The sequence below is a fragment of the Nyctibius grandis genome, chromosome 3 (assembly GCF_013368605.1).
Source record: "Nyctibius grandis isolate bNycGra1 chromosome 3, bNycGra1.pri, whole genome shotgun sequence".
NCBI classification, from domain to species: Eukaryota; Metazoa; Chordata; class Aves; order Nyctibiiformes; family Nyctibiidae; genus Nyctibius; species Nyctibius grandis.
Window position 1 is genome coordinate 90,268,446 of NC_090660.1, and position 15,484 is coordinate 90,283,929.

Genomic DNA, 15,484 nt, shown 5'->3' on the forward strand with positions numbered 1-15,484 from the left:
AATCAAACCTTGCATACTTTTCAGGTATTCAGATTTCTACATTGATTTTTAAAAGCCCATATACAAATATGTATGTACACAAAATGATTGGGACATGATAAAAAAAGTACAATGACAAATGCCATTAAAAAATAATTTACTTCACCGTTCTGTTTGTTTTTATATCAGCACTTCCCTTATTCCACCATGAATAAGGACTGCTCTTCCGTTTTCACAGAATACCAGCACACCTATGTTTAGTTAGGTTTTGAGTGGGTCTTTGTGCCCTAGTGCTTTACACTTACTAACATCATTTACTAACTCCACTTACTAATACAACAGTCTTAGCTGTGCCTAGACTAGGGAACACCATTGGTCATGTACTTTGTGTTAGCTATTATGTATAATGGAAATACTTGTTAATACTAGGCCATCTAAAAATAAGGATAATGAAGGAAAAGGAGTTTGTACTTTTCCACTTTTATGACATTTTCCTTTTGGAAGCCTTTTCAAAATACTGTATTTTGTTGTATTTCTCATTGTAAAATGCTGGTCTTGGTTATGTGCATGCAAGTATCTTTACAGAGTCACTGTGGAGTTTGCTAAATAATGCTGTATGATTTTTTTCTGCAAGGTATTATCACATTTTTAATACCAAAACATAAAGCTTTATTAGCACCCACTCTAAGGGTGATAAAAGTGATGATAGTCCTCCAAATTCCACTTACGAAATGTCCTTCACTACAAAATGCAGTACCACCATACATGAGATTTTCAAAATATTTTTAGTTTGCTTGATTCTTCTAAGAACTTCTTCAATAACATCTCTATTTTAGTCTTTTGGGTTTATTCCTTCTTAATTGGAGGGGAAAAGAAGAGTATTTCCCAAAGGTCATTCATTTTTGGCACAAGCATGAGGTAACATATTAAATCACAGATCTATGATTCTTCCTCATCAGTCTTATATAAGGAATAGGATAAATTGTAACACTGCCTTTTAACTCAAAAACATAATGATGATCATTTAACAACTGAAAAGGTAAAAGGTGCTCTCTGAAGACCTTTGTGACACTATATGTTGTCCACAGTCAGTTTATAGAAATACTTTAAAACTGTGACAGACAACCTTTTAAAAACAGCAAGGTGAAATTATGGAGTGTAAGCTTCTGATGTCAGAGGAAGGCATGATATATTGACTATTTTCAACTGTAATCAGTACTTGAAACAATAATGCTATTAAAGGAGAAGAAGAATTATATCAATAATACACATTTATGTATTGAGTTCTTTAACTTTTCCAAACTGAAAAAAAACCCCGAGTCCTCCCCTCAGAAAGACATAACATAATAAAACAGACAAAAGTTTTTCTGGGCTTATTTCCTGCTTTGTTCTGTGCCAAGTTTGCAACACCAAATGTCAGCTCCATATGAAAAAGTACAAAATCTTTTGAAGCCAGCATTATCACTTCATAAATAATCACAGATAAATACTTAGACATTTTTAGCGTTATTTTATTTTCTTCCATTAATTTGAGAAACATATGCCAGCTAAAGGAGCAAATGTTCATATTCAGCTTGTAACTTTCATTGTGTAGTAGCTGTTATATTCAGAATCTTGTTACTGGCAAGAGAAAACACATTACTTATATGGAGTCAAGACTTTACTGGTAGCCTAATGAAAATCTTAACCTACTAGTCAAAATATAAAACCAGCTATTATGAGTCTATTTACAATAATGCATTCCTAGTCCAAATTAATACAGGAAAGTCCTATTAATAGTATACCTTTTTTTTTAATAAAAGAAACCTTATTAGTATCTAATCCTTTTCTCTGATATTGTGCTCCCGCTTCCAATGCTCCTCTGGTTCTACAATCAAAAGCAGGGATGGGGGACATTTATAGCAAGTCATCTGTATCCTGAGGTCTATACTGGGAGGACTACAATGTTTATAGGGGGGATTTCTTCCCGAGTTGTTGACCTTTTGGTTCTTCTATCTGATATCCTTATATCTCTTTCTCATAGTTTCCTACCTTCAGCTAACATAAATAGCTACTGCTTGTTATGTAGTGCCCAGGTTTATCAAACCTTTACTTTATGCAAGTCATAAGTTAGGTCAGAAAATAGTCACTCGACCTCCCGATGACTGTTAAAAAAAAATAAGATATAAACCTACTCTGGCTAAAGCAAGCCGAGAGAGGGCTGAACACTGTGCACTGTCAGGCCAGCACATAGCCTGCAGCCTTTTACTACTAAGAGCAAAAAATCATATTTACTAAATTACATGTTTGTATCATTTGTCAGGGCTGTCATACCTAAAAGAATGGAAAAATTGACTGATATCTATTTGTAAAAAATGCTTCTTCTTATGTCATTGTTTGATTTTAGCTTGGGAACAACAGTACAGTTTTCCTGCGATGAAGATTATGTGCTACAAGGTGCAAAAAGTATCACCTGTCAGAGGATAGCTGAAGTTTTTGCTGCATGGAGTGATCATAGACCTGTGTGTAAAGGTAAAGAAGAATTCTTACCCTTGTAGTGATTTATTCATTTCACATATATCTATTGTTTTATAGCTAATCCTACTAAATCAATATTTTTAAGTACTTGAAGTTTTAATCCTAGTGTCCCCACTTTCTTAGTAAAAAAGGTCCCACCTATACTGTTTTGTTTAATGTGAACTTTGTCTGTATTTCAGTATGCTTTATTTTACTTGGGAACCTACATTATGAGGTTCACTTCATAATGAGCTGATGAAAATCTATCAATCACAGGCTAAATATTAAGATTTACCAAAATGGATTTCAAAATTGGAGTGATTCAGTATACAATCAGTAGTTCATGAAGCATATTCATTTCATCTTTACTAAGCAGATGAGAAAGATGTGACGTTAGTATTGATAAGGACTGGAGAACTAAGTCTATACCTGGTTTTGTCCCTGACCAAATGGATAAAGGGCAAAAAAAACAGAAAAATGTAAGAGAAGAAAAGCACAAAGTCATTCTGCTGAATACATTTGATGTCCCAATACTATGGAAAGAAGTACGATGAATACCTGAATCAAGGAATGAAAGTATTAGTGTATATGTATATTATATATACATTAGTATATATAATGAATAGTGTATACATATACATGTAAATTGACATAACAGCAAAGCCCAATATTGAAAAGTAGAGTTTGTCCAGAAAGAACACTTGGGTATGGGAAAGAGAGGGGACATTTATCTTTTAATTCAAGGCTATGGATGCTTATCCTAATGTGCAGAGAGAACTGTGAGATGTTTCTGAGCAGTGGAAGGCGGCAAAAAAAATCTGAGGGTGGTATCCAGATGGTGTATAGTAGAAATCCACAAAAGCTAGAAAAATACATGGGTGATTTTTTTTTTTTTGGCTAATAAAATATCAGGACAGTCTAAATGGATAAGAATGAAGTGCTAGATGTAAGTTGGAATAATCAGCTAACCAAATCTGAGATGAACAAAAACATAACAGTTATTACAGCTGCAGAAACAGGTTTACAGCAGATCACAGCAGTATATGCTTCAATAATAGCATATCAGATAAACAAGTAAAAAGTTTAGTTGTATACATATAAATATACATAATATTAACATTTTATATCCTACTACTGTGTACTATATGTATGTATAATTACTAGAAATCTCTAAAGACAGACACACACAGAAATGCATGCATTGCAGAATTAATCATGTAATGCACATAAATGAAACCTTTATTTATAGTAAAACTAGTAAGGCTCTATCTACAAGAGTTTTTCAGTGTATTCACATATCCTAAATTAGATACCTGTTTTAGGATGATAATCTCCTAATCTTCCAGTGTAATGAGCTGGGTGTTGTATACTGGTATAAGGGTGTTCACACGCACTGTTAAACAGTGTGACAGCGTCTATTAGTCTTGTCTATGGATTTCTCGCTGGAGGAGGTTGTCAGACACAGCTGGTTAAATCAAGAATCCCATCTCCCATCTTAGGTGCCTAAAGCTATGTAGTGTGCATACCCCTGATTTTTTCCATTATGGAAATGAAGTTCCAAAAAAGGTGTGGACCGGTGAAAATGGAACTAAAAAGGGTCAAAATTCTCTAAAATATAACTTCATGTAAACAAGTGGGTAGGAACTGGGCTACTTTGATATAGAGAAAGAAGAATCTAGAGATAGAAGAGGGAAAGCATAAAATGTAATAGTCTACAATTGTTTTGGTTTATGGTTGGACACTAGCAAAACTTTCTGAAGTAAAGAATATTTAAGTATGTGAGTAGAACTTTTCAAAAGCGTGTGAGATATACATATATCCAGGAGAGTTTAAATACATGTAATCGCATCTTGAGCTGGGGTAATGGACTAAATATCTTTTCAAAGTTCTTCCAATCCCTATTTTCTCTGTTTTCTAAATTAAAGAACACCCAGATTTCAAAACTGATTCATGAAAAAAAAAAAAAAATCATCATTAAGACCACAAATAAGTGTGGCTGCATGACAGGATTTATATATTCCAACCTGTAAGTTTCTCTCCCTTTTCTCTGTTCCTTCCCCTTCTGGGGGAGGGGGAGGAGGGTTAATAGAGAGCGTCTGCCACCAGTTTAATAGCCGTCCCAGCTTTAAATCATGACAGACTGCCATGGCAAAATGACATTCAAAAGATTCTTGGCTTTCATATCCCACATAAATGGTAACATAAATGGTAATTGTACCTCAAATCTTTCTAACCTCTGCGTATTATGTATTTGATAACAAAATTTAGTAACCTGTCATTGAAAAGTCACTTTAAAAGGAAAGCATCCTGCAATTCGCATTTCATTTATCAATACCAAAATACAGTTGCAGAGAGTCAGTTTTTTTAAAAGGTATCTCTCCTGACAGGCAATAAAGTGTTTTCAGCAGTACTGTGATAAGACTGAGATGTATGCTTAACTACTTGTAAGTTTAGAATGGCAGCTTACTAGCTTTTGGGCACTATGGTCTTCAAGCATAAATGGTTGTTAAATATATTGCTTTTCACTTTTGTACAAGTTTTGAATTGTGAATAGCAGCAGGTGTGCTTAAGTATAAAAGGGTAACCACATGCTTCAGTGCATTTTTTATTTTCTCCCAGTATGACTATGTTTAGAAAGGACAAAATGATTTACAAATCATGTTTGTAAATGTGTCTAATGGTAAAGTAAGCATTAATACTGAACTAGAAAGAAAAAAAAAGTAATAAATCCATTGGAAGCTAGCAGTTCTGATCAACTTTCGTCTAAATGTGAAACTGCAGAATGTGTATTAACTAAATATCCAACCCCACCATTATACATAGGTAGAAGATGTAATTCACAACGAAAAGGACGGTGTTTCACTTCTTTGCACTCACCAACTTCATGGAATTACCTAATTCCACCTTAAAAAGCAGAAGACCAATATTAAGAAAGTTATTAGGAATTGATACAATGCCATATGGTGAAAAAACAGAGAGCTGATATAGATATTAGTTTGTCAAATATGAAATGCTTTAGAGTGCCATTAGTTGCATTAAAATTACTGATTCAAGTACCTTTGTTGTGCTATAATTTTGGTTGTTTTGATTAACAAGATATTTCAATTAGGCTCTTAGATATACTAAAGCTGGAATATAAACATTTCTTCTAGACTAATAATTCTGCCTTCTCAACATTTCATGCAAAGAACATACAATAAACATTTTGAAAGAATTTTACATAAGTAACATAAATGTCGCATAGTAACAGGAAGAAAGCATCCGCAAAAATCTGTGTGCATCTGATTGTTGAACTTCCATGTTTGTGTACAAACCATTAGAGTAAACAAATTAGGTAATCATGAATAAATATTATTTTATGCAAGAAAATATTATTTTCTTGTGAACTGATGCAGCTTTGCAGATAACAAGGGCACAGGTGGTATATTAGATAATTCACCTGTTATTCTTTAAAATGTCACTTAAAGTGTTGTTTTTTATCACGTAATGTTTACTTTTTGAACAGCAGAGCCTACAATTGTTTTCATTCACTTATATAAATTATATTGTGCACACACCAAAAAAACTCACAGTAATGATACATGTTTCAAAAGTGGCATGTGAATATCAACAATTAGTTACATTAATATACTACAATCGGGCAGAGTTCTAACCAGGAACTTTCCAATTCTGTTAGATGCATTTGATTTGACATCATAAATCCTCAGGAGTTGTTCTCATAGGGCATATGAGTGGCTAAGTATAATTGCCTGCCAAAAATGAAAGATAAACTCTCTTTAGGAGTTACCATATAATACCAGCTGGAACTGGCATAAGATAATGTGAATCTGGAATAAATCTGAAGCATTTCTACAGGAGAAATATAATAGGACTTTGAGAAGGAAAACTGATACATCACTTCCAAAATATAAACAAATATCGTAGTTTATCAACATCTTTTAGACCTTAAGACTAGTTTCCAGGAAAATGCTACTGTGAAGGTTTGGTTGATTTCTGAATCTTTTGACTTCTAGAAGACACTGTGAGAAAATTGTGAAGTTACATTAAATATCCTGACCAGATTTAATTGCAGTTGGATTATCTTGTCGTTTACCTTAACAATTATGCTTTCTTTTTAATCTTTTTATATTTTTTATACATATTTTATAATTTATGTCTCCCATCACCCTAGCAAAATAGTAGTTAGGTAGATGGACCTGGTGAAGAAATATGGCAGAAAATCAAGGCATTTGCCCCATTGTGATTTATGAACAAGGTATATTGAAAATAAGTTAGAATTTGGAGCTATGAGGAAAGTATGGCTTTATATTGTAGATAAGCAGATAAATTAACATAAGCAGCAGCTGAAAATTAACTGGTCACTTTCTGGTTTTTATTGAAATTTTAAAGTGGATTCATGCTCTCAGACATTTGTTTTTTTAACTGGACTTTTTCAAGGTCAATGCAACAGGCAAACCTAAAATTCTGCTGGGGGTTTTAAAATTTGTTCCAATTTAATTTGCCTCATGCAAATTTTGTAGCATACAGTTGTTACAGGACAACAAAACAAACAATGCCTTCCCATCCTTCCTGAGGAAAAAAAAATGTTCAAAAGATGACATGAGAATCTTTGCCAAGGCATTTACTGCACAATGAGTTACAGTTGAAGTCTATTATTTGAAAGATGAAAATTTCTGCAGTTGCTAGTTATTTCATATCCCAAGAAATACTTAATACCTGTGAATGTAATAGCATGACTGCTTATATTGACTTCTCTGTGACTTCATTCAACAGAGAAAGTTTAAACACTTCAGCATTGAGACCCTACTTACTTATCTTCCATGGGATTCAGTATTCCCCTACAGGGCAATGCCTTTATTACAAAGCCAACTTAAGCAGAGACAATTATCTACTTTATGAAACTATTTGCCAGTTGATAAATCTCTTCCTCTCATTTACGTTTCAGGAAATGAAATGGATAGATCTATTCACAGTTGGTCGATTAGCCTTTTTATTTTCATACATGCCTCTCCTGTTTGCTGCTTGCTTCTTTGTCAGACCCTGTGAAACCTTTATGAATGCTGCTTTTTATAAGTCTGCTGGAAAGTCAGCAACAAGTAGAGTATTTTGGAAAAGCTCATCTAATCTGTAGAAAAAAAAGAAAAAAAAGAGTTTCTGAAATAATTCTTTGTACCTCAGAAAATAAAAGGAGAGACACGATTTATAATTGAAATCATGATCATCCAATTAATAGGCAGGTTACAAAGTAATTTGAATTATTAGTAGAAAAAGGAACAAATGATACTACATATTTGAATTGGGTTCTGACAAATTTAGAACAGTTTTTTTGCTTTGTATTGCTAATTGGTCAGTTAATTTCACTGACTAAAGGGATTTTTTAAAATGATGAATTCACGTACCCAATATCTTTCATTTTATAAATTGTAAACATTAGTTTGATTAACATGGATATGCAAGCAGAATGTATTTTACGAACTGTAGTTCTTGCCTTTATAAGTACCTTTACTTACCTATAGTACATTTTTGAAAAATTCACCTTTGCCTCACTTCTCTTAAAAATGCAGACATGTATCTGGACCTCTTAAACTTGTTGCTGACTAACAATGTATGTATACGTGTATACACACACCCATATATACAGATAACGCATCATAGATCAATAGGGCTGAAAGTGATGCTAACAGATCAGAACTACTTCCTTACTCCAGCTGTATTTATTCCCAGGAGATGTTTGTCTGACATTCTTTATTTCCAAGGAAAGTACTCTTAGGTCCTACTCGAGCACTCCAGTCCTTCATTAGCCTTACAAGTAGAAGAATTTTTCTAATTCAATTCTGAATCTTTTTTGCTGTACTTAAGCAACTTATTTCAATAGGTGCTTCTATATAAAGAGTAGGTTATTTAATTTGTCTTTTCAAAGGCTTACTTTATACTTCAAGAATACCCGCTCTTCATTAAACTCATCAACAGCAGTCCAGTCACTCCTTCCTCATGGGTCATATTTATAGACCTCCAGCCTTTTTCATCATTTTCCCAACAAAAGCGTATCTTTCTTAAAATATAGTTTCTAAAAATAGGCTTAGTATTTTAGAAGGGACTTTCCCAGTGCTCAGTGGAGAGAAGGAACTATTTCTTGCATTTTCACACATTTTTCTACCTATAACTATGTGCATATCTTCCAGTTTGATTGTCTTTTCATAACAGTAGGATATTTTTTACTCAGGTTATGTTTCTGAGCTACTGTAACTGACACTCTTGCCTCTAAAATCCAGTGAAAAAAAATAAAATGAAACTGTAATATTTTGCATGGTAAATGTCAGTAATTTGTTTTCCCTGCTGGTCATTAATAGTTTGTTGTTGTTCTTCAAAGTACTTTAACAAGTTATTCCAGGAACTATATCCCGTTAGATGATATGCCTGGATATGGCGAAGTTATGTCTGTGTACGTGGGGAGGAGGATACTTTCTCCTTGAAGGAAAGCTAAGATAATTAACTTTAAAGACTTAAAGTAGTCTAGGCAAAATACAAGTAATATACTATAGGAAATAATCTGGATTTGGATAAGGCTTAGGATAGGTACTTGATATTTAATGTATAATTTCCATAACTCTAGAGATTATATAACACAGAGATGGTTTAAACAGAGGTCTTCCTAGGAATATGGTATCCCCAAGCAGTGCCAAAAGATGGGTGATCTAATAATTAAAGCAATAGTCTCTAATGAGGAATTCTGGGCTTGTCATTGAATTATTGTGTGACCTGGAGCCATTATCAGATGTCTTGAAGTGCACCCATCCTGGTGTTCTCTATTGTCTAGTGCTAGGCTTTTAGAGGTACTCAGTAAAGACTAAATAAGGATTAAGGAACTCAACCAAAATTTAGATGACCTGAAAACAGTCAATAATTTTCTAAGTGGGGATATTCATTCTACAAAAGCTACATGCCTTTCTACTTCACAGAGGTATTATAAAACTGAAATAATTAGTCTCTATAAACGATTTTTAAATATTTAAGCAGAAGTCTCGGTAGATGTGAAAATATTTTTTACTTAAATGTTCTAAGTTTTTGTGACATACTGTAAATTAACAATATCTAGAACATATATTAACTGTCGCTCTTCATAAAGGAAATATAATATATTCTTCATTGCTCAGTTCAGCTTATAATTGTAATAAAATCTTGTTTTCTAGCTGTTATCTACTTTTATATGCCTAGTAATGTATGCTTTTACCTGTATGTACATTTTCCTGTGTGAAGATCCAGATCTTATCATTAGAATAATTAATAAGCAGGACTGAAATAAGTAGTTTCCAGAGCATCAACTAAAGAGACACTAAAAATCTTATGGAAAAAATTGCATGCTTATAATTGAATGTATTCCACTCCTCACAAATAAGATTAAAAACTAGCATACTGTGACAGCTTCTGTATTCATTAAAATATATTAACATTGATATTTTATTGGTTTTTTTAGATAGACATAGCAAACTATTCTGTATATAAATATATTAACTCATGTCTGAAAAACCTGAGCCCGCACACAGTGCTAAACAATAACAGTTTTTCCTCTCACCCAATGTCCCTTCCCCAACTGAGGAAGGAAATTGGGAAAAAGAGGGAGACTCACAGGTCAAAATTAAACAGATTTCATAAAATAAAGAAACCAATATAAATGCTAACATAAAACACACAAAAGTATACTTAGCTACAGAATTGTAGCAGGTTGTCCAGGAATAACAATTGTCAGCAATAAGGAAAAAGGTATACCAGAAGAAGATAGAGCAAAACCAGCCCCACCTACCCCTAGCAAGCCCTCCCTTTTATAGTGAACTTGATTGTTAGTGATATAGAATACACTTGTGGGCCAGCCTGGGTCAGCTGCCCTAGATTTAGCTGCTAATGGCCTTGATCACCATGGCTGGCCACAAACTGAAACAGAATCCCAATGAAACCAGGACAGCATCTATGAGCACCAAAAGAAATTTTAAAAACCAAAAATCAAAACTAATAACTTAAGAAAAAAATACTCATGAATTAGGGTATTGTCTAGAAAAAACAAGAAAAGGGAAAACAAAGAACTTGGAGCATCTGAAAGCTGGATAGCTAAGTACATAGGGGAAACAAGAGAGCTGAGAGAAAATGTTACTCCAAAAATCTGCACAGACATGATACCAGAGAATAACAGAATCACAGAATGGTTAGGATGGGAAGGGACATCTGGAGACCATCTAGTCCAACCCTCTGCTAAAGCAGGTTCACCTAGAGAACAGGGTCATGTCCAGGCAGCTTTTGAATATCTTCAGAGAAGGAGACTCCACAGGCTTTCTGGGGAGCCTGTTCCAGTGTTCTGTCACCTTCAAAGTAAAGAAATTTTTCCTCATATTCAGATGGAACTTCCTGTGTTTCAGTTTGTGCCCATTGCCCCTTGTCCTGTTGCTGGGCACCACTGAGAAGAGCCTGGCCCCACCCTCTTGACATCCACCCCTAAGGTATTTGTAAGCATCAATAAGATCCCCTCTCAGTCTTCTTTTCTCGAGACTAAACAGATCCAGCTCCCTCAGCCTCTCCTCATAAGAGAGATGCTCCAGTCCTCTGATTATCTTTGTAGCCCTCCGCTGGACTCTCTCCAATAGTTCCTTATCTTTCTTGAACTGGGGGGCCCAGAACTGGACACAGTAGTCCAGGTTTGGCCTCACTAGGGCAGTGTAGAGGTGGCTCCACTCATGGTCCCTGCAGCCAAGACTGCCCCCAAACTTCATATCCCCAACCATACCAATCATACCAAGTGGACAGGAGTATCCCTTGCCTTGGAAAAATACATGAAGTGTACAGCTGTCTGACTGCTCACCTTCCTAGTTAAGGTAACAAATGTTAATTTGGTTTTACACATAAAGGAGGAATTCTAAGGAATCCTAGCCTTGTACAGAGAGAATGACATACACTCCAGTAACTTGAGCAGAATTTTTCTGAGCTGAAATCATAGAATCATAGAATCACTTTGGTTGGAAAGGACCTTTAAGATCATCAAGTCTAACCGTTAACCTAGCACTGCCAAGTCCACCACTAAACAATATCCCTAACTACCACATCTATACATCTTTTAAATATCTTCGGGGATGGTGACTCAACCACTTCCTTGGGCAGCCTGTTCCAATGTTTGATAACCCTTTCCGTGAAAAAATTTTTCCTAATCTCCATTCTAAACATCCCCTGGTGCAACATGAGGCTATTTCCTCTTGTTACATCACTTGTTACCTGGGATAAGAGACTGACACCCACTTTGATACGACCTCCTTTCAGGCAGTAGTAGACAGTGATAAGGTCTCCCCTCAGCCTCCTTTTCTCCAGACTAAACCACATCAGTTCCCTCAGCAGCTCCCCATAAGACTTGTCTTCTAGACCCGTCACCAGCTTCATTGCCCTTCTTTGGACTCGCTCTAGCACCTCAATGTCTTTCTTGTAGCGAAGGGCCCAAGAGATGTAAAAATCTTTAAACAGGATATTGTAGTTTAAGGAATTTTAATACTTAGAGGTGCAGTTCCATGAGAAAGTTACAATTTGTCCTCTCTCTGTACCATCATTAACAGTAAAAGCTGTTTCTCCTCAATAAAGCTAAAAGATTCTGTTATACTTATGTTTCCACAGAAGTAGAAAATTTGTCTAAATTTACTTGGAATTTCTGGGGCAGAGTATAAAACTGTTAACTGGATCTTTTCTTGTCCAAAAATCTTTTCCTCCTATTTTGCAAAACAATATTTGATTGCCATAATTATTTTTCAAAACACTGATGCTAAGTACTAACAGTGAGGTGATAACTCAGATTTCTAACTCAGTCTATGTTAATATCTTTTATTTTCCTAAAAGAAAAATGTGGGAAGCTTGTTTAAAATCTGTTCTATTTTTTTAACCTTATTAAATACTTTGATGTCCTGGTTTTTCCTTCGTTTTCTGTTTCCCCTTATCTTTGACTGACAGTATAATGTGACATTGTTAGGTGAAAATATCACAGCTGCAGCATTTTGTATCTGATTTCATTTCAATAAAAATTCTGTCCTTCTAGTATAAAGTACTGAGACAAGCAGTGGAGAGCTATTCAAATAAGTAGATAGGTAGCTAGAGAAAGGGCTCATCCCTTGTAGCTGAGAGGGTTTACGTCTGCTTTTCTACATTTCTTTGTCTTCAGATTTTCATCTGAAAAATTCCCAGGAGATATAAATTGTACAACTTTAAAAAAAACAAACCTAAAAACTCTCCAAAATACTTACCCAAAGTCTAATTCTGTCTAGCACTTAAGAAAGTAGCAGAGATTGTAAAAATTTCCAGATAAAAAATTTTCTGAAATACATATTTTAGTAATTTATTTTCAGATTAGAATTACATATTGACACTCTGATGTTTTTCAGTCTTATAAAAATTAACTACATTCTATTAACTATTGAATGACTTTTAGCTAAAATTCATAATTACTCAATACAAGTGAGAAGAAAAAGCATTATGTTGACATTAAGCTCTTTAGTTCAATATATTAATAAGTCAAGCCAATTACTTGCATAGAATTAGTTTTTCTGTTCAGTTTGTTTAGTCTGTGCATAACTTGCACAGTATTGAATAAATTCTACCAGTTGAATGCCATTTAATCTATTGTGGCATACATCTCAAGATTTTATTTCAGGTAACTCAGGTAGTATCTCTTCACAAATTGTAGGTTTTTCTTCTGAAGAGTAATAGTCAATTGTGCCTTAGTAGCTCATCATCCCTTTCCTTTTCGGAACAGCAGAGCTTTGCCTGTTGTACGGGGAGCATACTGCAAGAAAGTTACAGTTTGGAGGCTCTAAACGAATAGGTCTTGCTGCAGTGTTCTTGTGAGTCTTATAGACCAAAACAAATGCCCAGAAATCTCAAGAGAAATATGGGAATTAGTGATGGAATTAGTTGTTTTGTTCCTAAAAGAAGATACTCCAGAAAAACAATAGTTTTCTACCAAAATAATCTTCCTTTTCTATTATATTCTACTAATGCAAGCTTGATATTTTTCAGTGTTCTTCTTCTATTAAGCACTACCTATCAGCAGAGTTTTTAGGAGTAAAATACTTGTAATTTTTTTCTTATGTAATAAAAACAAAATCAGCTCTTTCTTTTCCTAGCCTTTAAATGAAATTGCTTTTAGTGTGTTAAATGTGTTCTGAACCCAGCTGCTGAATTGGTTCTGTTGGGATTTGCAGTTTCCAAATTATAAAAACGTTTTGATATGAGATTTCTACAAAGATGTTCATCTCAGTCACAATAACATTGGAAAATGCATAGTAAAAAAAAAGTTTCAGTATTTCTGGGAAATATATGGCTACTAGTGAACTCATGGGCAACTTAGCAGTGACTTTCTCTCCAAACTTGCACTTTTGGTATCCGGACATTTTATTAGTCTGGTTGTAACTTGCCATCTTCTTGATAGTGATTAGTCAGGCACTGAACCAAGTTTATAGTAGCTTTTGACTAATTGTGTAGTAATCACAGAAGGTGCTGTTAGCTATGCTTCTTGTATGAAGCATTGCCAGTAAAGAATTGCTAGTAAAATACTTAACAATATTTTTAAAATATTAGCAGTTTAATTTCTACAATTAGACTTCAGGTGTAACATTTTATTAAAAATTTCCATGCTTTGTTAAATATTACATTAAAAGTGTCTATGTTCATGACATCTTTTTTATACATTCTTTAGAATGGGACAGAACCTCATTGTCACATGTTTAGTTCAGTGGTCTCCAAACTTTTTGATCAAGCACTCATATCAGTAAAAAATACCCGAGCACATCTCACCAATATATGTTTACTTATTTATAAGTTATGTTCATGTACTATGAAAATTCTAACATTTTCTTCCTGCACCGCAATATGTTATCTTATACAGCCCTTAGGGTACACGCACACCATTTTGGAGACCACTGGTTTAGTTCACATTTTAAAACTTTCCTTCAGAGACACAAAAATGTCTATCTAAGAGAACTGGGTCTATCTTGAAATGCATGTTCTGAATCTCTAGAAAGTGTCCTTCATCAAAAGTGATGTTATTCTGAGCTAGATCATCAGCCTTATTTAGCTTCAAATTCTTGTACCCTTGAGCATAGTGGGGAAAGAAAAAGAAAAGAAGAGAAAGACAAATAGCTATGTTTATTATCCTGAATTCGATCATTAAAAGAAATCCTTTCCTCTTTAATTATCACTTTGAAAGGTGTTATCACCAGGCAGGCATAGATGACTTTTGCTGAAACCTGGTGTGATACAACTGTTCGTTAAGATATGTAGGGTTTTTCTCAGGACCCTGAGGGCACCAACAGCCCCTCCTGGTTCTTCCCAGCTCCACCTAAGAAAATGCAAAAATGAAAGACCTTCTTAATTTGGAGAATTTCAGTGAGATTTTTTTTGGCAATGTTGGGATTTGTTTACTGTTCCATATGCTCTTAGTACACTACTTAGATCTAATTTTCTGAATTCTTTACTGTATTCTTTTTAGTTATTCTGAAATGTGTCATTGCTATACAGTGTAAGCAACAGAAATTACAAAATTCACTGTGAGACATGCTGTCTGAATAAACTTGTGCAGTATCCAGAAATCACTTCTGAATAGCAGCAGCAGTCAGATGTAAACAGATTATTTGTTTTAGAGAGCTTTTCTTTTTCTTTGCAACTCAAAATAGATAAGACTAAACTTCTAACATACTTCCTTTTACTCTTTTGAAGTAAGGTATAACCAAAATACACTCATTTCTTTGCTAATAGTGAGCTTCTAGTTTTCAAAACCTAGTTAAATTTATAAAAGATGAAGCTTTTACAAAAATTTTACAATTATCTATCTGCTAATTATTTTCATGATGAACACATATTTATAGGTTATCAGGCACAGGAAGGGTTTTTTGGAAACTTTCAAAGGCTAAATTTTGCAAATGTTAGTGAGCAGAAAAGTTCAGTAAACAAAGTGGTTCATTAAAAGAAAGTTTTAAGATCACTTTTCTTT

General features: G+C 34.2%; 1 protein-coding gene across 3 annotated transcripts in view; it reads left to right on the forward strand.

Annotated features, from left to right (window-relative positions):
• CSMD3 (CUB and Sushi multiple domains 3) overlaps positions 1–15,484 on the forward strand; it is a 790,297-nt gene that overhangs the window by 318,663 nt on the left and 456,150 nt on the right. For all 3 annotated transcript variants that reach the window (XM_068397267.1, XM_068397268.1, XM_068397269.1), the window contains one exon: positions 2,366–2,490. In XM_068397267.1, coding sequence (XP_068253368.1) covers positions 2,366–2,490 — 125 coding nt within the window. The remainder of the gene's footprint in view (positions 1–2,365; positions 2,491–15,484) is intronic.